The sequence below is a fragment of the Hibiscus syriacus genome, unplaced genomic scaffold (genome assembly GCF_006381635.1).
Source record: "Hibiscus syriacus cultivar Baekdansim isolate YM2019G1 unplaced genomic scaffold, ASM638163v2 tig00111851_pilon, whole genome shotgun sequence".
In the NCBI taxonomy this organism is placed as follows: Eukaryota; Viridiplantae; Streptophyta; class Magnoliopsida; order Malvales; family Malvaceae; genus Hibiscus; species Hibiscus syriacus.
The window spans coordinates 256,454-279,276 of NW_024063203.1; the positions used below are offsets into that span (position 1 = coordinate 256,454).

The 22,823-nt window shown below is 35.9% G+C and overlaps 1 protein-coding gene and 4 pseudogenes across 1 annotated transcript; 3 read left to right on the top strand and 2 right to left on the bottom strand.

The window, feature by feature from the left end:
* Nucleotides 1-1,429: 1,429 nt before the first annotated feature.
* On the bottom strand, nucleotides 1,430-4,783 carry LOC120172519 (annotated as a pseudogene).
* A 697-nt stretch (nucleotides 4,784-5,480) lies between these two features.
* On the top strand, nucleotides 5,481-9,608 carry LOC120172520 (annotated as a pseudogene).
* Nucleotides 9,609-9,797: 189 nt separating this feature from the next.
* LOC120172499 lies at nucleotides 9,798-11,835 on the bottom strand (annotated as a pseudogene).
* Nucleotides 11,836-18,637: 6,802 nt separating this feature from the next.
* Nucleotides 18,638-20,587, top strand: LOC120172500 (annotated as a pseudogene).
* A 325-nt stretch (nucleotides 20,588-20,912) lies between these two features.
* LOC120172521 lies at nucleotides 20,913-21,266 on the top strand. The gene has a single exon (XM_039179966.1). It carries the CDS (start codon nucleotides 20,913-20,915, stop codon nucleotides 21,264-21,266), a length of 354 nt encoding a protein of 117 aa, XP_039035897.1.
* The last annotated feature ends 1,557 nt before the right edge of the window (nucleotides 21,267-22,823 follow it).

Genomic DNA, 22,823 nt, shown 5'->3' on the forward strand with positions numbered 1-22,823 from the left:
AATTTTTAACAACAGATAATAATGTTTATTCATTTTTAATAAAATTATTTAAATTTTTGCATTAAAATTACACAATACATATAATCTAGTATATAAAAACTTTGAAGACAAGTATTTTACAATATGAATAATTTTATAAAAGTTTTATAATTAATATTCTTTTACAAAATGAGATGATGATGATAAATATTTATAATTTAAAAACTTATAAATTTCATATATTTTAAAAAAAATTATTGCCTTTTAAAATTAATTGTTTAAGAATATAAAAAATATTAAAATAAACTTTTAATTACAATTGAGGAATCAAATGAATTATTATTTAATATTTTTTTTAAATATATGAAATTTATAATTTTTAAAATTATAAAAAATTATTATTATACAAAATAAACTTGTGACACTAAAATACTAATAAACTCAACCACTATACACACTGTCCACTTCATAACTTGTGACAAGATCCCATCCAGTTCACAACTTAGAAACCGTCCAGTGTGTTGTGTACAATTCAAAAATGCCGACGTTTTTACACAAATGTCACCATAATAGAAATTAATGACGTATTTGACACCCGTTTAAAAATATTTACAAAACTAACACCCGGATATTTTACACATTTGCTCCTTCGACCACGTTACGTAAAGCGCGGTACAGAGGGCGGCGCCTTCCTGCAAAGGGTGTTAGATCAAAAAATATAGTATGAACGATGTTTGACAGGGAAATATATAGGGTTATGGTGATTTAGGGAAATACGCCATAAAACATACCAACTCATTAAAGTCAAACATGTTTTAGAGGACAAATAATACTTTAAATAAAAAATTTAACAACAAGTAATATGAAATATATGGTTTTAGATATTAATTATGTTGTATTTATTAGATATATTTGTTTTTTACTCTACCATTTCAGCTGTTCAATAAAGTCAAACACGCATGAAATTATTTTGTTAATTCCCTTGACTATTAAAAATTATAAAATGATCGTCTGATTATTCTCTATGTTCCAAATTCATCATCATTTACCGTTAAATTTTTGACGACAATTTGAATTGTTGTTAATCTGCTGACTAAAATATGATCTCAATAATCTCAAACGACTACCATAACTAATCAACATATTAACGTCCAACTCAAACAACCGTTAATCTTTAACAGAAAAAAAAGACGAGTTTATAACATAACAAATAGTCTAATGATCATTTTATAACTTTTAATAGTCGAGAGACTCAACAAAACAACTCCCAATAGTTAGGAGACCATCTTGTAACTTTTAATAATTAAGAAACTTAACAAAATAATAACTTGCAGTTGGAGGACCATTTGTTAACTTTTCCCTTTTTTTCCAATTCTTTTACGTCAGTTTTACCATTCAAGTTTAAGATGTAAAGAATCAAAAGGAGAAACCCGAAAGTCTATTCGAACCGTATCCGAACTGAAACCATTCTCAAATATCAAAACTCCGTAACAAAATAAGGCAATCAATTCATATCATGTGACACGCTTGATCGTAGCATAAGCTGCAACACAAAAGCCTTACTAGTCTTTCTTTCATAGAAACAGAAATGGAAAAAGCACCTATAGTCCTCACATTGGTTAATTTCCACGACGGCCTATTTGCTCCGACAAAAGCACCGTCAAAGGGACGATGAACCCGAATAGGAGATATGCCGGCAGTCAATCCTCTGAACAACATTCTCTTCCTTTTTTTAGGGTTATAATTGTTTAACTTGCTTGAAAGTCGAGGAAAAGATGCAATTTCTGCGACAGCACCTCGCGAGTTCCGAATGGAGGTTTGCCGCTATCGATCCAATCCTTCTCGAGAAGGCCTGCTTTGGCACTAGCCAGCATCTCATGGTGGAAAGCAGAGACGATACAGTAAATTGAAGTCCTTAAAACATCAGCCATGGCGTATGCTTTTGCATATAGTGGGTCATCTCTCCTTTTTCCAGCTCTAACATCTCTTCTTCCGGCACTGAACGCAGCCGATTTAGTCCGAATGCTCCCATCAAATTATGAGATGGTTGCAAGCTTTTTTTCTTCCCCATCAATGTTTCGACGGCAAGCAAAGAAGCTATGAGCGTTGATATGACAGCAGCATTGCTACCTGAGAGTTGAGCAACTCCGAATCTGTCTTCTTTTCGTGAGAGTGCAGTCAAGGAAGCAACTGCTCGAGCAGACCATGTGTATACCTGTAAAAAAGCAACACCAAACAATTATTAAATTTGGCTTGTTCGGTTACAATACAAATTAAACGATCTACATTGCTCAAATCCCCCAGAGAAAAGCTGAAAAAGAACCTCGGATTAACCTCAAAAAACAATGCCCCACTGCCTTCAATGTTTCTTGATATGTAATAAGGTTATATATACTAAGCAAGCAACCACAGAAACAAGAACACCAAGTGAACCCAACAAAAGCATTTAAGCAAAAGCGAAGTCGTGTTGGAAACATACCTAGTAACCCGGAGATGGAAGTGAGAGTTGGATACGGAAATTTGTCCAACACGAACATGTTAAAACATTTTCAAGTTTTCTATATGATTTGGAAGATCATACTTGGTACGCATACCCAAATATGTATAACACATAAGGTGAATGACTTGGAGATCAATTATTATATTATATTATATTACATAACATTATATAATTAATTTTTCCCTTTCTTTCCTTCTTTTCAGCCATCAAAGCTTTGTGTCACTCCTCTTTATAATCGTAAATGAACAAAGTACATAAATAAACCAAGTATTCAAATCCATAATATCTGGCAATTAACTTCAAGTTACATGTTTGGACTCTATCATTGTGGTGTAACAGTTCTACACGAAGAACATGTTGAATGAATGCATGCCCAATTCTAGAAAACGGTGTCATACCTGGAAGTTTCATTAGTTCCGAGCATTTTGAATTCTGGCGGTCAGTTGATGACTGCAACTGATCAGATATTGAGTACGTTCTATCATCTGATGAACCTTCAAGACCTTGGACCAACTTTGATGCAAGTTGCTCCAAAGGTCTCAAGCAGCTGCAACTCTTTTGTAAGTCTCACCAGTTTCTTCGAAGAAGGCAGCTCGACGCCAGTAGTCAACATTGTTCTCACAAACCATACAAAGATCAAGGTATGCAAGATATTTCAGAAGGAAGCTGGAGAGGTCTCCTCTAATGCAGCTAGGAGAGGCTCACTTGGATTAGTTTCTGCTGCTGCAGACCCTTTTGGTGGTGCAAATATGAACCTTTTTGTATGTAGCACCTATAATAGAATATAAGTGAAAAGAAATATCTATATTAAAAAACATCAGTAACTGTGAAACATTAATCAAAGAAGATATTGGTTTAGCATTTGGAGCGCAGACAAGAAAGTGGAAACACCATGCCAAAAGCACTAGCAGACGAGATTGGACAACTACAAATAGTGGAGAGCAATACAGCTATGGTGATTTAATCCTCTTTCGAATACGACAGCTAAATCACGAGTTCTTCATTCACAATGAAGCTCCATAGGTCAAATAGAATATGTCTAGGCATTAGAAAGGTGATTTACTTAGCCTAAAAGCGTAAGAAATATCAGTAACTTGAACTTTAATCACACAATGTGTGAGAAATGATGATAATTTTGATATGTTTCGAACCAACCTGATGCAAATGGTGAGTCAACTCCCAACAAAGAAACATACAAAAGCGGCAGCATAACCGATTATATGTTGAGCAAAAAAGTTCCCGAGCTCGAGATCGATGCTAAAATCGTGTGGCAGAAATGCCAACAGCAGAGCTGAAAAGATAAGCTGCAGCAGAAAGTTTTAATGCTCTAACAATGGCGGAATGGATCCCCATCTTGAACCTAAAGAAAAGGGGGCGCTGTCGGCAAAGAGCAAAAGAGAAAAAAAAAACTGAGTCATAAAACAGATTTAAATAAAGAATTTAGAACAAGAAACACTAACAACGTCAGTTCACCTGAATAATAGGGAACTGTAATATCCATCGCTGCTTATAAATATAAAAAGCAGCAAAGAACAACCCCGAAGCAAAACCCTTAAAGCCCACTCTTCCAGTGACCCCACAAAGGGACACCGCCGAGAGAGAACCCGAAACAGCCGCCACGGCCAGCAGTGCCGGCAAAATGCGCCTAAATTTAGGCTGGGGAGATAGGACGGTCGAGAGGGACACCGAGAAGAGCAGCTGGGAGAGATGAAAACTGAAAAAGGAGATGAAGATCGCAGTGAAGGAGCGCCAGTACACGAGCGTTATCGTGAACGCCAAGTAAATCAAACTACTTAGAATCGACTGCCATAATAGGAACCCTACTAATCGATTCTTCACCACCATGTCTGGCTCCGCTGCTGTCCATGAACGCATATTGGTTTCCCCCCTTTTTCCTGTAAAAGGATTCAAACTTTCTCAAACTACTGCCACCAAAATAGACGTTTAGGTCAAATTTCAGCTAGAGGAAAAAGCACCCATCAAAGTGAAACAAGCAAACGATTAGTTGCAATACTGAGATGATCGAATCAAGAGAAATTAAGAAATAAAACAATAAAGCCCAAAAGTTCACAAAATAGAGAGAGAGAGTATAACGAAATCAACAAGAGTCATTACCTGCCCACTGTATTGTTGAGCTGTAGAGTGGAAGAGGGTCAGAGCCGGCGACAATGTGAGATGAATTAAGGAAGAGAGTGGCGGCGCGTGAGATATACGGTGGAAGCCACAAGCTGAAGGTGAGGGAGACCAAGAGAAAAGGGGAAGAAAAAAAAGAACAAGAAGGAAAATGGAGTGAAAGCAAGGACGGGGAAGAAAATAAAAGAAGGTAGTAATGTGTTTAGCGGAAATATTAGAGGCGTCGGCTTATTTTAGTAATGGAACAAATTGATTAAAATATTTAAATCTAATTATTTATTATTTATTTTTAAAATAAATTAAATTAAATTTTTAATTATATTGATATTATTAAAAAATCATAATTTAAATACTTAATTTCTTTAAATAATCTAACTTTTACACTATACCAACTAATAGTAAGTAAAATGATTTTTTAATTAAACTATATATTAGAAAATAAAAAAAATCGTAGTCAAATCAAATATATCTATATGCAGTTAATTAAATTAATTATAAATTAAACAAGATTATTTCATATTTAAGTAATTATTTGAAATTTTCAATTTCAATTGAAATTTATATTTAAATTTTGTGTTATATTTATCATAAATTAATAATAATAATAAAAGCTAACCAAGCCCCCACATGTCGCCTCCATAGCTACTTTATAGGGTGTTTGATTCTCATAAATTCGCCCAAAATTGGGTCCACGGTGTAAAATTGGCCCACCTTGTAAAATTGAGAATCTTGCACCATCGGCTTCAACGTGGGCTAACTGGAGACCATTTGGACCATATTTGGGTGGGGACAGAGGATGAAAAGGTGGAGACGAGCAAATTCAGGATCGTAAGTTGAAACAGAAGAATCTCTTGCAAACGTACCTGCAATGGAGGAGGTTCTTGATGGGAATCCTCGAGAGGGTATGGCATTTGAAAGAATCTGCATGTTTTCGGTTGGGTTTTCGATTAATCTGAATCCATTCGATAAACATTTTTCTTCCTACTCGAATCTAGTTTAATCTGAATTCACTGAATGATCTTAATGGTAAAAGTAAATATCATTTTTTTTCAAGAGGACTTGAATTCGAATAGAATATAGTGTGTGTATATATTGTCAATAGCGTGGCTGAACTTGGTGATAAAGTCTGAGGCCAATTTAAAACTTTAAAAAAATTAGAGATCCAAATTAAAATTTTCAAAATTTTTAAAAAGTTCCATTTACATTTTTTCATAAAAATAGGGTCCAACAAAAAATTAAAAAAAAATTGAAAGACTTAATAAGAAGTTTTAAAAATTATGAGAATGGTTCAATTGAAAAAATTTAAAGCTTAATATAAATTTTAAAAAAATTTGTGAGGACCAAATCAAATTTTAAAAGATTTTTTGGGGCCATAACCCCACATATCTCCACTTAGTTCCGCCATTGATCAATAAACTAAGAAATTCATAAATAAACATTACATTATAAATCATGGATTATTAAAAATTTGATATCGACTTAAATTTAAAGAGGTCTCATCCAACAAGAAATTGACTTGAATTTTAAGATAAAAACATACAGATGATATGATCGACCTAGTACAAATATTAAAAAAAATCTTATTTTAATTGGTAAAATGGGACTTAATCGAATTATAGAGATAGATATATAATAATTATTTTAAATATATAGAAAAAAAGTATATTACTATCCAAATAAAATTAAAGATTTTTCATTCTAAACTTGAACTCGACCTCATTCATTCTGATTCGACCATAATTTATTTATTTTTTAAATGAATTTAATAATTAATTTTATAAATTCCTATAAACACTTAAATTGCCATACTCAAATAATACATAAATTGAACAGAGTTTGAGGTCCAAGTAAAGCTCCAAGCTCTATCTAATATGAACGGTGAAGAAGGTGGCGGGCAAACATAGAGTTGAAAGAAGAGGGAAACCGGTGAAGCAAGGCGTCGCCAAAAACCCAAGATACTTAGTGTTTTAAATGGTCAAAAAACGGGGTATCGCCCACGTGGATAGGTACGTAGCCTAGATTCGTAGAAAGCACATTGCATGAAGCATGGGATAATCGTAAACGAAAGCAAACCCACCACCAAAAAGCTTCAAACCAACGATTTGTTTGCAGAGGGAAAAGGAATCATTTGATTATATCAAATCAAAAGCTACAAAAAGCCATCCAAAGGGGGCGGTGTGGCGGTCTCCTTTTTGTATTCATATTCAAACCCTTCTTTCTCTCTCTCTGTGTGTATCGTCTTCTTCCGTCTTTAACAGAAATCTCAAGGCCGGAGATTATCTTTCCGATAAACCCAGTTGGCTTTCCTAATATCGAAACGATGAGCTGTTTCTTTACCGCCTGGCTTTAGGTTCCATCCAACAGACGAGAGCTTATTGTTTATTATCTGAAGAACAAGATAAATGGTCGCAAAATTGAATTGGAGATCATCCCTGAAGTCGATCTCTACAAGTGCGAGCCTTGGGACTTACCAGGATCCATTTTTTTAACCAATTACTAATTGATATAACGTAATGAAGTCCTAGATAAGATTAAAATGGTTCGAATCCTACGGTAACAATGAGGCGTAAGAATAATGTGCGCAGTAAACTTTTAACGAAATACAGCGATTGAAGAAAATTTGATTGATTTATCTTCTTAAAAAACTCTTTTAGCCGTCTATAGTAGATTGGATATGATGAAATTAAATTTTCAGGAAGATCCTTGTTACCTAGCAAAGATATGGAATGGTACTTTTTCAGCCCTCGAGATCGTAAATACCCCAATGGATCAAGGACTAATCGAGCAACAAAATCCGGGTATTGGAAAGCCACTGGGAAAGACAGGAAAGTGAACTCCCAAACACGTGCCGTGGGGATGAAGAAAACCCTGGTTTACTACCGAGGCCGAGCACCCCACGGCACTCGATCAAATTGGGTCATGCACGAATATCGTCTCGACGAAAGAGAATGCGAATCGGCATCTCTAGGCTTGCAGGTAACCTCATCGTTTCCACAACTCTTAACGCTTTGTTTTGGTCATACATGTCATTGCATGAGATCACTCAATTGGTTTCCTCCTGCAGGATGCTTATGCCCTTTGCCGTGTGTTCAAGAAAACTGCAATTGCCCCCAAGATTGCCGGGGAGCATTACCAACATGTTTCGACCTCGAATCCGATTGCCTGTGAACATTCATCGAGCCTCGAATTGTATTCCGAGAGAAGGTGCGAAGAGAGTTCCGATTTACCGGTACAGGTCGATATTAGTTCGTCGAGTTTTCTCGGTCGACCATCTATTGACATTTGCGATGCCAACGATGTTAAATGGATGCCATCCTTGTCCCAAGATGCATTTGGATTTCCTAACTACGAGACCTTACCCTATCATCCATCTAAGGTAAACAATATAGTTTTGAAATCAATGAAATTAAACCATGTTCACAAACTTTTTAAATATAATTACTTTTTAAATCCTTATCAGTTTTAAGATTAGACAAATTAAACTTATCCCCATTTTTGGTTTAAATCTTCTTAGTCACCGTCAATTTAAAGTCACACAATTTGACCCTATAGTTTTAAATACTTCTTATGCAGGTAGATGTGGTACAAGAATGTGCAAGGCTACAACACCGGCTGGCATTGCCTCCATTGAAGGTGGACGATTATCCTCATGGTGGACTGATCACCAACGATAAGCTGATGACGACAGGTCCAACATGTGAAAGCCAACACGAAACCGATATATTGGAGGAGATTCTTTCGATTGCACATGCTTCTCAGGAACTAATAAATCTGACCTCCGGCCTCGGAGATGCTTGCGGGGCTAATTCTAGCAATGCCAATGATTTCACTTTCATGACTTCCAACGCCATGTACCAAAACCAAGTGAACGACATGAGGCATCTACCATACATGCATAACCTTTGGAAGAATCCATCACAAGGTCAATGGACACAAGTGAGGAGAGAATGGTTGAGAATTTGAGATGGGTGGGAATGTCAAACAAAGATCTTGAGCAGGTATCTGTTCTTAAAAGAGTATAACTGGTTAATTATAGTTTTGGTCCCTCTACTGTCTTCGCCTTTTAAATTTAGTCCTTGTACTAAATTAAATTAAAATTTAACTTTCTAATTTGACGCACAATTCTTGTTTATTCATTTCATTTGATCGGAAACACAGTATTGTTTTATGGAAGAAAGCAAGATTATTCCAATTGAAAATATTTCGAGTTCGGCAAGGAATGAAGACAATTGCATTCAAGGTACGTACGTATACCACAAATTCACTCATATGTGCCTACTCTTTTGTGTTCCTTTCCCATTGTTATAAGTTCTATTTCTTTTTACATGCAGGAAGTGGACATGATTATAACAGTACTGAATTCAATGACACCGGGATCGACAATGCAGAAATCGAAGATTTCACACGAGGATTCATCGACGAGGACGACCTCAGCGATCACTTTCTGGACGAAGGCACCATGGATGACCTTGCGAGCTCACCGAGCTTTGAGGTCGTCGAAGACATAAAAGTTAACCACGGGATGTTCATTTCGACTCGTCCAGTTGCCAACACATTGTTCCACCACACGGTGCCATCTCAAACAGTCAAAGTTCACCAAAATGAAATGACAGCAACCAGCTTGCTAATCGCTGAGGCAACAACACACCAAAATGCATTTGCCCAAGGGAAGTGCATGGGAATCATGGCCTTCACAAAGCAATGCAAGAAAGCTTTAAGTGCCTTCCTTTGCATGCTTGTGCTTCTCTTGTATTGATGAGGGGGAAGAAGAAGAAGATGCCATGAATGAGAATTTGGGGGATGGATTCAATGTTTCAAAGGACAGTAAGAGACAAAAATGTTTGTTGATCAAGGCCAAGGGTAGTAGTTGGAATGAATTTGGGTTGCTTTGGGGGGAAAATGGGAATTTTTTTCACTGTTTCCTTGGTTTTGTGTACATTGTTGTGCTGATGAATCTGCTGACCCCAATTTGTGTAATTTAACTTATAGTCGTCAATTGGAAAAGGTTGAAAGCTTAAGAAAGGAAGCTGATGCCTTCTCCATAGTTGAACGCAAGTTTATCTTGATTTTAATTGTAATGTTTTAATTTTATAGATGTTTGGTTCGAACAATATTATTATCCTCAATAATGATAGATTTTAGATTCGCATTATTTCATTTGGTTTCTCAACAGCAATTACTGACTTTAGGAATATTGAGTAGGCTCTATAGTCTATACTCGGACAACATATATAGTTTATTCCAAGAATAATGGGTTGGAGTGCAAGTAAATATAATAATTTTGATTCTCAAAGGCGTGACAATGCTAGAATTTGGGCATGTTGTTGCTCCCCATGATATTCTGGAATTCCCTTATTCACTGACGTAGACTTGTTCTCTGTAAGTTGGAAACTTTTGGCCATAGCTCTCAGCTGAAATTTCTGTACTTTCCCCGTCGAAGTCTTGGGCAGCTGCGCCATAAACTTCACCTTCTTCGGCACCATGAAATGCGGCAGGTTTTTCCGGCAGTAAGCTATTATATCCGCTTCCCTCACAATCTCCGTTTCTCCACTCTCGTTCTCTCTCACCGATATGAAAGCGCAAGGGCTCTCCCCCCACCGAGGGTGCGGCATTGCCACCACTGCGGCCTCTAGAACCCTGGGGTGTTGTACAGAACCGATTCGAGCTCCACGCTGCTGATGTTTTTCGCCGCCGGAGATGATGACATCCTTTGATCGGTCCTTTATTTCGAGGTATCCGTCCGGTGTATGACTCCTACATCGCCGGTGAAGAACCATCCGTTTTTGAAGGCTTTAGAGGTTGCCTCTTGGTCTTTCAGATACCCTTTCATTATGCTACTTCCACGCAACACGATTTCGCCTATGGTTTTCCCATCGTGCGGGACGCTTGCCATGGTTTCCATGTCCTTCACGTCCACATCTTCCAAAGTCAGTACGCTGATCCCTTGTCGTGCTTTCAGTTTCGCTTTACGTTCGTTGGACAAATGGTTCCACTTGGCTTGCCACTCGCAGACTAGGGCAGGCCCGGTAGCTTCCGTCATACCGTAAGCGTGCGTTATGTGGAATCCGAGGTGTTCCATTTTCTCGAGCAATGACGCCGGAGGGGGTGCACCACCGGTGAGGACTTGGACGGTAGAAGAAATCTCACGGCGCTCGTCCTGTTTGGCCTCGAGGAGGATATTGAACACGATGGGCGCGCAGCACATGTGGGTCACTTTGTGAGTTGCTATGCTTCGATACATATCGTATGCAGAGGTGTTGCGTATGCATACGTTAGTCCCACCTCGGGCCGCAACGCCCCAAGTGAAGGTCCAACCGTTGCAATGGAACATGGGGCGACCATAGATAAACCGGCTCATTCCCCATTTCCCCCCTAAAATCAAGCTTAAAGTGCTCAGATACGCCCCTCGGTGGCTGTAGACCACCCCTTTCGGTTCCGATGTGGTTCCGGACGTGTAATTGAGTGCAATAGGATCCCACTCGTCATGGATTTCGACGGGGACAAATCCCGGATTCCCATTGTGTATCAACTCCTCGTACTCTAACTCCCCTAGCCGGACACCCGTGGGAGAGTCCAAGTCATCTATGATAATCACAAGCGGCATGTTCGAGGACTGGCCTTGTTCAGCCATCAACATCCGAAGAGCCTCGCTAGCCAACTGCAAGTATTGATAGTCGACGAATAAGGCCTTGGCCTCGGAGTGACGAAGAATGGTGGCGATATTCTTAGCGTCGAGCCTGGTATTGATGGTGTTGAGAACAGCCCCCGCCATGGGGACAGCAAAATGCATCCCGTACATGGCCGGAATATTAGGAGCCAACACAGACACCTACAAAGGAATGTCATATATAACATTAACGAAAAGAAAAACACTAGTTTCCACGCATCAAACTATACAAAAGAATGATCAAGTGAAACTTACAACATGGTTCTTGTGTATGTTAAGAGACTGTAAAGACGAAGCAAGACGACAGCAACGCTCGTAGGTTTGACGCCATGTGAAGCGGGTGTTCTCGTAGATGATGGAGGTACGGTTTGCATAAGAATTGGCAGCCCTCTTGAGGAACATCAAAGGGGTAAGTGGTACATAGTTTGCGTTGCACTTGGAGAGTCGGTCCATTGAAATCTCCAGAAAGAAAATGAAATGGAAGTTTTTAAATTACGAAGTAAAGGAAAGCAATGCAAGACGAGCGAGAGAGAGGAGAGAAAGAGTGAATTTCTGGGGAAATAGGGCCAATGGAGAAAAATGATATAGTGGGTGAACTGGCACATTGTTTATGCTGTGTCCATTAGTTATGAAAAATAATTACTTTTTTTTTTAATTTTAAAAAACGATGCTTCTTGGGAAATTGCCTACCCACTCATTTATTTATTTGATTTGAGAATTGGATCTCTGCTTGTCTTGTATGCGGGCTGCTTGAATTGAATCCTGTCAAGTCTTCTTTGTCAAATGATTAGCAGTCAATATCTGTCATCTAATTTTAAATAAAAATAATTAATATTAAATTTCTTTTATCTCCTTTTACGATTTTACATTAAAAAAATTATATTATAAAATATACAAATAATTATATTTGTCTAACTGTATGTGTACACTGTTATATATATTAAATTAATGTTTATCCATCGTATTATACGTTTAATTAGAATTAATATTTTTTGTATGTTATTTTCATTGAAGGGTTTCCATTAAATAATAGCCATCGTCTATAATAATAATTATTATTATACTTAGTATCAAGACAATTTTATAAATGATTTTTTGGGTCAAATAAAGGAGCATGAAACACAAGGTTTACTGATTATCTTGATATTAATAACATAAAAATAAAGCAGCAGCTGAAATTTTTTTATAAGTTTCCTAATTTGACTGATAATTTAAAAATGTAAGGGTTGGTGTTGCATAATTACAAAATAATGAAACTAATCATGTTTTGTGATGTTCTCCCGCATTCAATTTTACTTTTGGGAAGTAAGTTCATAAATATTTGGGTAAAGTACATTAATGGTCCCCCCATTATAGGGTATTTTTTATTAAATTCAATGACTATTAAAAGTTACACAATGATCCTTCGATTATAGAGTGTTGCTTTGTTGAGTCCATTGGGTATTAAAAGTTACAAAATGGTCAATCGACTATTCATCATGTTTCAAATTCGTCTTTTTTTGTTAAAAAATGGTGGTCCTCTAAGTTGAATGTAACATGATGATTGAGTTATGATAGTCATTTGAGATTTTGTGATCATATTTTATCATACCATCAGTAGGTTAACGTTCAATCAAAATGTTATTAATTTTTTTAATGAAAAATGACGAGTGAATATATGAATAGTCAACTGATCATTTTGTAACTTTTAATAATTTGGAGACTCAACAAAGTAACATCAGAGTCATTTTATAATTTTAATAATCAAAGGACTTAATAAGGCATACCCTATAGTCAAAGGATCTTTTGTGTATTTTACCCAAAATATTTTGTAGTAAATAAAATTTGATTTGATTTAAAAAATATTTTTTTTATTTTAAAAATTTTACGTTTGTGTCGAATTGGAATTTGTAATGTTTGAATAACATAAAAGTTAAAACAACATCGGTTCGATCTTTAGTTAAATAATTTGATTCTTTTATGATTTGGTCCTTAATTTCCTTGTTTCTTTAGTTTCTCACTTGTTTAAGTTTATTTTTATTAAATTTGAACCACATACTCTTCAACCGTTTTGAATTCATATGTCACTTTAGTTTTTCTTTTGACAACAAACTTTCTATTTGTATATGTTAGACCCTCAATTTATATTTTATTTAATTTGATCATTAACTGCAACTCTTTGCAAATTATTCCACAATATTTTTTTCTCAAAATTCCTTCTTTGAAAAATAAGATTACTAATATATAATATAATATAAGATGATTTTGATTTATTGAATAATGTTATAAATTTCACTTGCACATGTGAAAGAAATATGAAAAAAACATGTGTTTGTTTATATGATAAAGAGAGTTGTTTAAATTAGAACCAATCTTTAATTTTAGTCGGGTTAATTGTAATTCAATTAAATTTGTTTTAAAAATTAAATTAAATTTATAATAAGCTTTAAATTGAAAAAAATAATTTAAATAATCAGATTTACGAAGTTTGTTAGCTCTAGATTGAAATAGAAAAAGATGCAAGACATAATCATAGTTCAAAGTAGGCGTTTTAAACAAGTTGAACGAACACAAACGAGGGTTGTTTATGTTCTTTCATTTAACTTAAGCAAACAATGAACGAACATGAATAACTAAATAAACGGAATTTGTTCATATTCGTTAATTAAAAAATTTAGTTTGTTCATGTTCATTTCTACCAGTTTGTTAAAATGATAAATGAACACAAATAAACGTAATAAACGAATGTAAACAAACATAAATTAACGACATAAAATTATTTGCATTTATATTTGAGAAGAGTTTTTTTCTTTCAAAATAATTTTAGGATTTATATTTTCTTTAATTGATTTGAGTATTTTTTATTTGAGTTTAAAATTAATATAGGTTTTAAAATATCAATGGGTTTAAAGTTAATATTTATTTAATCTTAATATTTCAAACGAGTTTGGAGATTAGATTGAATATAAACGAAAAAGCATAAATGAATAGATAGGATTACATAACGTTAAAGGATGTATATGAACGAACAATACTTTATTCGTATTCATTCATTTAATTGAATCGACCTATAATCTTATTCATATTTTTTTTGTTTAATAAATAATAAACTTTTCGTCAAACGATACACTGAACATTGAGTTTGATTACAGACCTCGTACAAAGAGATGAAAAAGTTGGGTCCACTCCAATTTATTGCGGTCCCTAAAGCCACACAAATCAAACGGTATCGTGTGGAGCTCTTTGGGTTTGGACCCAATTTATTGCGATCCCTAAAGCCACACAAATCAAACGGTGTCGTGTGGAACTCTTTGGGCATATGTGTTTTTGTGTTTCAAATGGCAAACAACACGAGAACAATGGCTTTCTTGCGTTTCAAGATGCAAACATTTTCTGTTTGTAGGTAAATTGATTTTTCATATATCTAATTTTAAATTTTATTTTTAATATGTATTTAAATTTTTATAATTACATATCTTATATTATCTATTAAATTAAGTATTTAATTTATCATCAATGGTTAAATAATTATTATTATCCCTTAAAATTTAAATACAAATATGCTTATGCAGATATAGACGATCATAATCAAATGATCTTAAATAAATCTTATCTTAACCTTATAATTATGAAAAAAAATAACTAACTCTTTTAGGTGTAATTAGGTACTTACTTTTTTATATAAATAATTTTTTTTCAAATATGAAAATTTGATTTCAAAATATTAAAATTAACATTAATAATTTTAATTTTTTAAAACCAAACAATTTGTTAAAGAGAAGATTCATTGTCTTTTTTTTAGTTGAAAGGGTTACCTATAAATTAACCTATTAAATTTGATTTTTAAAATTGAATTGGATTGGATATTAAATATGAAATATTTTTAAATATTAAAATTTGAAATTAAAATCATATTTAAACGACATCAACATGTGAATTTACAAAAATTAATATTTGTAAATATAATATTATTGAATTTCTTGATTTTTCTTTTTTCTTTCTTTTGTTCCCAAAAATAGAATGGCCGACTACGAGTAAAATACTTCAAGCTTTCAACAAGACAGACTTTGAAATTGACAGTGCCAAGGTCGCTTTGCAAGTTCCAATGATTTTTTTATCTAGTTAGAGGTCTTATTTTTCATTCAGTCCTTGTACTCTTCAAGAATTGAGATTTACTCCTATATTTAAATGGTTCTCAAAATTAAAGTCCATCTACTAATACTGTTAATGAAATTCCATTAAAATGGAACATTTGGTATTTTAATAACTAAATGAATATTCGAATGTGCTTAATTTGATCCTAAAATTAATATTTTCAATTTATCTAATTTAACCTTAAAATTGATCGAATTAGAAACTAATTTTATTCGAAATAATTTAGTTTAAAATTGATTCAACTCAAAATTGGCTCGTATCCAAAATTAATTTGAATTAATATTAACTTAAAATATACCTAACTTGAAATTGAAGGTAAAATTGATCCAAGAAATCAACGTGATGAGTTTCAATAAAAAATATTTTTATTAGAATTTGTCACGTTGAATGATAAGTTCTAATAAAAAATATTTTTAAAACTTGTCACGTCGACGTGGTGAGTTCCAAGTCACCGTAACAAATGTGGTATATCCCAATTAATTTTGGAAATAGCCTAATGACTAATATTTTTACCCGCATGACTTATTGATCCGATTTTGTTTAAAATTGACCCATATCTAAATCGAACCGGACTCAAATTAAGTATATTTTTATTACTCTAGGGTAAGTACAATATATTATCTGTTTAAAGATAAGCCCTCAAACTTTCGATATTGAACGCTCACACTAACATCTATGGTGTTCGAACCTGAATCCTCAAAAAATAACAATAATTTTATTCCACATACACCACTTAGTTGATAAATTTTAAATTCTAAAATTCTAAACTAACTTTCATAATTTCATGATCAGCATCGAAGATGGAGGTTGTAGTGTTGTAGACTTGTCAATGAGTATTCCAATGGTTCTGCTGGAGGTAATAGGCTTGCAAATAACTGTAAGAGATTGAGTGATTGATCTAGAGAATGATTGCACCCAATAAAACAAGATTGTAGATAATTTGGAGAGAAGTAAGTTACTTTACCGGTATGCTTTATTCATAATTCTGCTCATATGTTCCCCTCATGCATACAAATATTTACAAAAGGATCTTCACAACTTGGTTTTCGGTTATTTCCTACCTTTTTCCAAGTGCAAAGTGCCTCATGCAGTAATTAATCATCGACCTTCCATTGCCGATGTTCATTCATTCACGATAAAAGTCTATTCTTGCATTTATAGTTAATGCATGCAACTTACAATGCTCAATCTCACATAGTATTGGAAACACTATTGGGAATGAGTATTTAAGGCTTTGATTTCCTACTTCCTTGTTGAGTGAAAGAGAATAAAGGAGACCTCGCGCGCCGCCGCTAGGGGTGTAAACGAGCCGAGTCGAGCTCGTATTGCTGAGCTCGACGACTCGAAAACTCTAAAATTGAGCTCGACTCGACTCGACTCGAAAACTCGCGAGTTTAAAATATTCAAGCTCGACTCAAACTCGAAATCCTGAACTGAAGCTCGTGAGCAGCTCGAAAAGGCTCGAAATGAAAAAAAAAAATCTTAAACTTAACTTGATTGAAGCCTCAAACTCGAACCTGAACCTTAATGCATGAAAATCTTAATGTATTCTCTTTAAAAAATCAATACATAAATATTAATATTTTTAATAAATTTTTTAAAAATATAATCTTATATATTATATTTTCGAGCTGCTCACAAGCTTTTCGAGTCGAGTATCAGTAGCTCGTTTCGGCTCGTTAAGAATTCGAGTCGAGCTCGAGCTCGAGTCGAGTCCATTCGATCCGAGTATTTATCGAGCATTGATCGAGTCGATCTCGAGTAGCTCACGATCTGTCTCGTCTCATTTACAGCCCTAGCCGCCGTCGCCGCCGTCTCGTCTCGAGTCGAGTCGGGTCGTGGTCGTGGTAATACGTCTCCGACACTCCGAGCGGCGAATTTCTACTATCGCAACGCGAAATGAAAATCGCAATGTGAATTTCGACTACCACAGTGCGAATTTGGAAACTGAGTTACGAATTTGTAAATTGAGTTGCGAATTTGTAAACTGAGTTGCGAAGTTAGAGTTCGCGTTGCGATTTTGTTGGTCATTTGGTAAATCCAAAAAAATTAGTTAAATCGTATATTATAAGATATTTTCGGTCACTGAGATTATTTTTTCTTTAAATAAAGATTAAGGATTTGATGACGGAAAATCCTGATCAGCATTATGAGTGCTTGAAAGTATAGTCAAAGTTTAGGAACACTGCTTCTTTTTTCAAGTTATTAATATCAAAATAATCAGTAAACCTTGTGTTTCATGTTACTTTATTTTGTATATAATAATTATAAATAAAATTGACTGAAAATCATTTATAAAATTATATTGACATCAAATATAATATTATTAATAATTATATATGATGAATATTTTTTTATTAAGTTAAGGTGGTTATAATAATATATATTTTAAATAATTTTATTTTAAATTAGTCTATAATTTTTTAAATATTTTAATTTCACCTTTAAATTGGTTATCATTCTAAATTAATCCTCAAATTTTTAAACATTTCATTTTCATCCAATTTTTAAAATTTCAATTTCACCCTTAAATAATGACTATCATTCTAAATTAATCCTCAACTTTTAAACATTTCATTTTCATCCCCAAACCGCGATCTTTATTCTAAATTGGCCCTAAACTTTTTCAATGCTTCAATCTTATCCTAAATTGTACTATATATTAATCACATCTCTTGTTAATAAAATTATTAGACTAAATTATATTATTATATGTTTGAAAAAAATTAGGTTAAAGCATGATTGAAATGGTGGAGGATTGAAGACCGACATTATTATTGGTGGAGGATTGAAGCAGCCCACACATGCAAGAGACAATACCAACATCTCAAATCAAAGAAGGAAAACAGGGCAAGTGACGTGCCACAGTCAAGCCCTTGCATGAGGTGTGAGCATCCAAAAGTTGTTGTCAACAGAAAAAATCTATGTGTTCAACCATATTTATTTCCAGCATCCTTACTCACGAATTATTTATTCACTTACGTATTCCCTTGCAATATCCCAGCAATTTCCCAATAAGCACCTTTTTTTAAAAAAAATTAATTATTTTCATAACTAATGGACACGTTATAAACAATGTGCCAGTTCACCCTATATATTCATTTCTCCATTGGCCCTATTTCCCTAGAAATTCACTCATTCTCTCTCTCCCTCTCGCTCGTCTTGCATGCTTTCCTTACTTCGTAATTTAAAAACTTCCATTTCATTTCTTTCTGGAGATTTCAATGGACCGACTCTCCAAGTGCAACGCAAACTATGTACCACTTACCCTTTGATGTTCCTCAAGAGGGCTGCCAATTCTTATGCAAACCGTACCTCCATCATCTACGAGAACACCCGCTTCACATGGCGTCAACCTACGAGCGTTGCTGTCGTCTTGCTTCGTCTTACAGTCTCTTAACATACACAAGAACCATGTTGTAAGTTTCACTCGATCATTCTTTGTATAATTTGATGCGTGGAAACTAGTGTTTTTCTTTTCGTTAATGTTATAGATAAAATTCCTTTGTAGGTGTCTGTGTTGGCTCCTAATATTCCGGCCATGTACGAGATGCATTTTGCTGTCCCCATGGCGGGGGCTGTTCTCAACACCATCAATACCAGGCTCGACGCTAAGAATATCGCCACCATTCTTCGTCACCCGAGGCCAAGGCCTTATTCGTCGACTATCAATACTTGCAGTTGGCTAGCGAGGCTCTTCGGATGTTGATGGCTGAACAAGGCCAGTCCTCGAACATGCCGCTTGTGATTGTCATAGATGACTTGGACTCTCCCACGGGTGTTCGGCTAGGGGATAGAGTACGAGCAGTTGATACACAATGGGAATCCGGGATTGTCCCCGTCGAAATCCATGACGAGTGGGATCCTATTGCACTCAATTACACGTCCGGAACCACATCGGAACCGAAAGGGGTGGTATACAGCCACCGAGGGGCGTATCTGAGCACTTTGAGCTTGATTTTAGGGTGGGAAATGGGGAATGAGCCGGTTTATCTATGGTCGCTCCCCATGTTCCATTGCAACGGTTGGACCTTCACTTGGGGCGTTGCGGCCCGAGTGGGACTAACGTATGCATACGCACACCTCTGCATACGATATGTATCGAAGCATAGCAACTCACAAAGTGACCCACATGTGCTGCGCGCCCATCGTGTTCAATATCCTCCTCGAGGCCAAACCGGACGAGTGCCGTGAGATTTCTTCTACCGTCCAAGTCCTCACCGGTGGTGCACCCCCCGGCGTCATTGCTCGAGAAAATGGAACACCTCGGATTCCACATAACGCACGCTTACGGTATGACGGAAGCCACCGGGCCTGCCCTAGTCTGCGAGTGGCAAGCCAAGAACCATTTGTCCAACGAACGTAAAGCGAAACTCAAAGCACGACAAGGGATCGTACTGACTTTGGAAGATGGACGTGAAGGACATGGAAACCATGGCAAGCGTCCCCCACGATGGGAAAACCATAGGGGAAATCGTGTTGCGTGGAAGTAGCATAATGAAGGGGTATCTCAAAGACCAAGAGGCAACCTCTAAAGCCTTCAAAAACGGAGGTTCTTCACCGGCGATGTAGGAGTCATACACCCTGACGGATACCTCGAAAAAGGACCGATCAAAGGATGTCATCATCTCCGGCGGCGAAAACATCAGCAGCGTGGAGCTCGAGTCGGTTCTGTACAAACACCCCAGGGTTCTAGAGCCGCAGTGGTGGCAATGCCGCACCCTCGGGGGAGAGCCCTTGCGCTTTCATATCGGTGCGAGAGAACGAGAGTGGAGAAACGGAGGATGTGAGGAAGCGGATATAATAGCTTACTGCCGGAAAACCTGCCGCATTTCATGGTTCCGAAGAAGTGAAGTTTCTGTCGCAGCTTCCCAAGACTTCGACGGGAAAGTACAGAAATTCAGCTGAGAGCTATGGCCAAAAGTTTCCAACTTACTGAGAACAAGTCTACGCCAGTGAATAAGGGAATTCCAGAATATCATGGGGTGCAACAACATGCCCAAATTCTGGCATTGTCACGCCTTTGAGAATCAAATTATTATATATACAGTCCTAGCCATCATTGTTGGAATAAACTATATCATATGCGAGTTACATGTATTTGAAGATGATGATGAACATAAAAAGATTTATTGTAATGGAGCTTGACATAAATTCCATTAATGTTGGCCAAAGATTCTCCCATCCATCCATCCAAAAAGGTCACCACTTGCTATGCTATCTGCTCTAATAGTAATTATACCTGTATTGTTAGTAATTGTAATTGTAATTGTATTTTCAAAATTAATTTGTGACTGTAATTGAAAGTTTAGAAAGATATAAGTGTCTATATTGTACATTCGGGATAGTATAAGGACAAATGTGAAAATATCCAAAAAGTTAAGGAACAAATTTAATGTTATGGGTATAATACATTTGGGGGTTTAGAAAATTAGAAATTGGAATTATGATTCGCAAATTTGCAATCGTAAAATCCGAAGAAATTGCCGTGAAGGGAGAATGGGAAAGTGGAGTCAATGTGCGATCGCGGCGACGATTCTGGCGCTCGGCCTCCTCTCAGTCTCGGCCGCCGCAAGACCCTGCAAGACCTTCTTCGTCACCTCCTATTCGATCTCCTTTGAAAACCCTAACGATCCTTCCTCCTCCTCCTCCAGCGGATTCGTCACCGTAGTCCGAGATCAACCAATTGAGTCTCAAACCATCCGATCCAATCCGTCCGATGTCTTCAGCTCCCTCCGTGAGCGCAGCAGGGACATCCTCAACGTGGTCGTCGCCCTTCTCTCGGCGCCGGTTGCGGCGCTCTCACGGCGGCCACCCTTTATTTGGTATGGCCTTCTTCTCGTACCGGTCTGATTAGCATCGAGCTTTTTTGGAGGAAGACGAGAGACGGAGAACTTAGCCCTAAGAAGGTTGGGTATGTAAATGTTCCCACCGTTAACGTCAAGGAAACCCTTGATCAAATTATATCTATATGTAAGTCTTTGTTTTGAATAAGCATCGTGTATTTATTGTTGTGATGGGTAAAACTATCTATGTCTATACATTTTATTTAAAGCCTATTGATAATTTGTAATCTAAATTCCATTCTGCATGACTCCTTCGAATGCTGTATCACGTTTGCTTTGTTATAATGTTTCCTTCATTTGTAATAGATCCAATTTATTTGTTTCTTTTTTTTATGCAAAACAAAATGAAACCATTGGTGAATTACCCTTGAAATTTGTGATGTATGTGGTTACTTGAGCATCAATTGTGATTTTGCTTACATAATCTGTTGCTTTGCAATAATAACATCTATATTGTTATCCTGTGTGTTTTGATTGTTGATTTTGCAGTCTTTCTATTTATAGCGATAGAAATCCCTCGTTAGGCTTTTAAGATTATGATTATTAATTTCTTGTTGCCCTTGATTTTATTTGATTGTATTTGTACCCCTCATCTGTAACTTTTATACGACACTGTTAATTTTTGTATGTGAACTTGTATTTTTTTTTCATTTTTCCTATCAATGATTTGTCGGATCAATTAACGAATGCCATCTGTACTTCTGGGCATAACATTGTCTGGTAGAATAAACAAAAGAAGCTGCTGATATGTTGGTAGATTATGGTGGTGCACCTCCTTTATATACCACCTTACCTGTTTCACTAGGCACCAATAGCTTACTTTCCGATATTGTTTTGGCAAACCTTAAGTTCTGTCATATATTAGTTAAAGTGTATGGCTTTAATGTTTTTTTTTTTGACAAATGTATGGCTTGTGTCTTAACATTTGGTTGTATTTTGGTTCTTTTATCCTTTTATATATCATCTTAACCTGTTTCGGTAGGCACCAATAGCTTACTTTACTGGTATTATTTAGGAGACCTTTGTGGTATATTCAAGTAAAATGTGCTAAATTAATATGATTTGTCCTCATCATTTGGTTGTATTTTGGAATTTCATCATCATAACCTCACCTTCTTCTAGGTGCAGTCCTGGGGGAGGTTTACTTTTCTGATTAAGAACATGACACGACTGGTTGAGCGTGGCTGGTAGGATAGCACACGTCTTCCTGCTAGGAAAACAGTGATTCTATTAGAGGTACCTTGAAGGATGATTTAGGAAATTAAACTTGGTTAGCATCTAAGCCGATTAAGAGCCAATTTCTTGATCTAAGCTCTATTCTGGTTCGTGGCTTTTTTTTAACATTGTTTTCTTTCATGAATGATGCATCATGAGCTCTCACTCATGAATACATTGGTCATTGGAGATGAGAGTGTAAGTTAGATATTTAGGCTTGTTGTGCTGGAAGCATTTGATGTTCCAAGACTGAATACAAATTTCTACTTCTGTAGCTATTAATATTTCGCTGTTTATTTTGGTTTACATTTCAGATCCTTTTCTTTTGTTGTTTGTTCATCTGCATTGA

Excerpts from the sequence above, each read along its gene's own strand:
- LOC120172521 (XM_039179966.1), top strand. The coding sequence starts at position 20,913 with ATGGGAAAGTGGAGTCAATGTGCGATCGCGGCGACGATTCTGGCGCTC.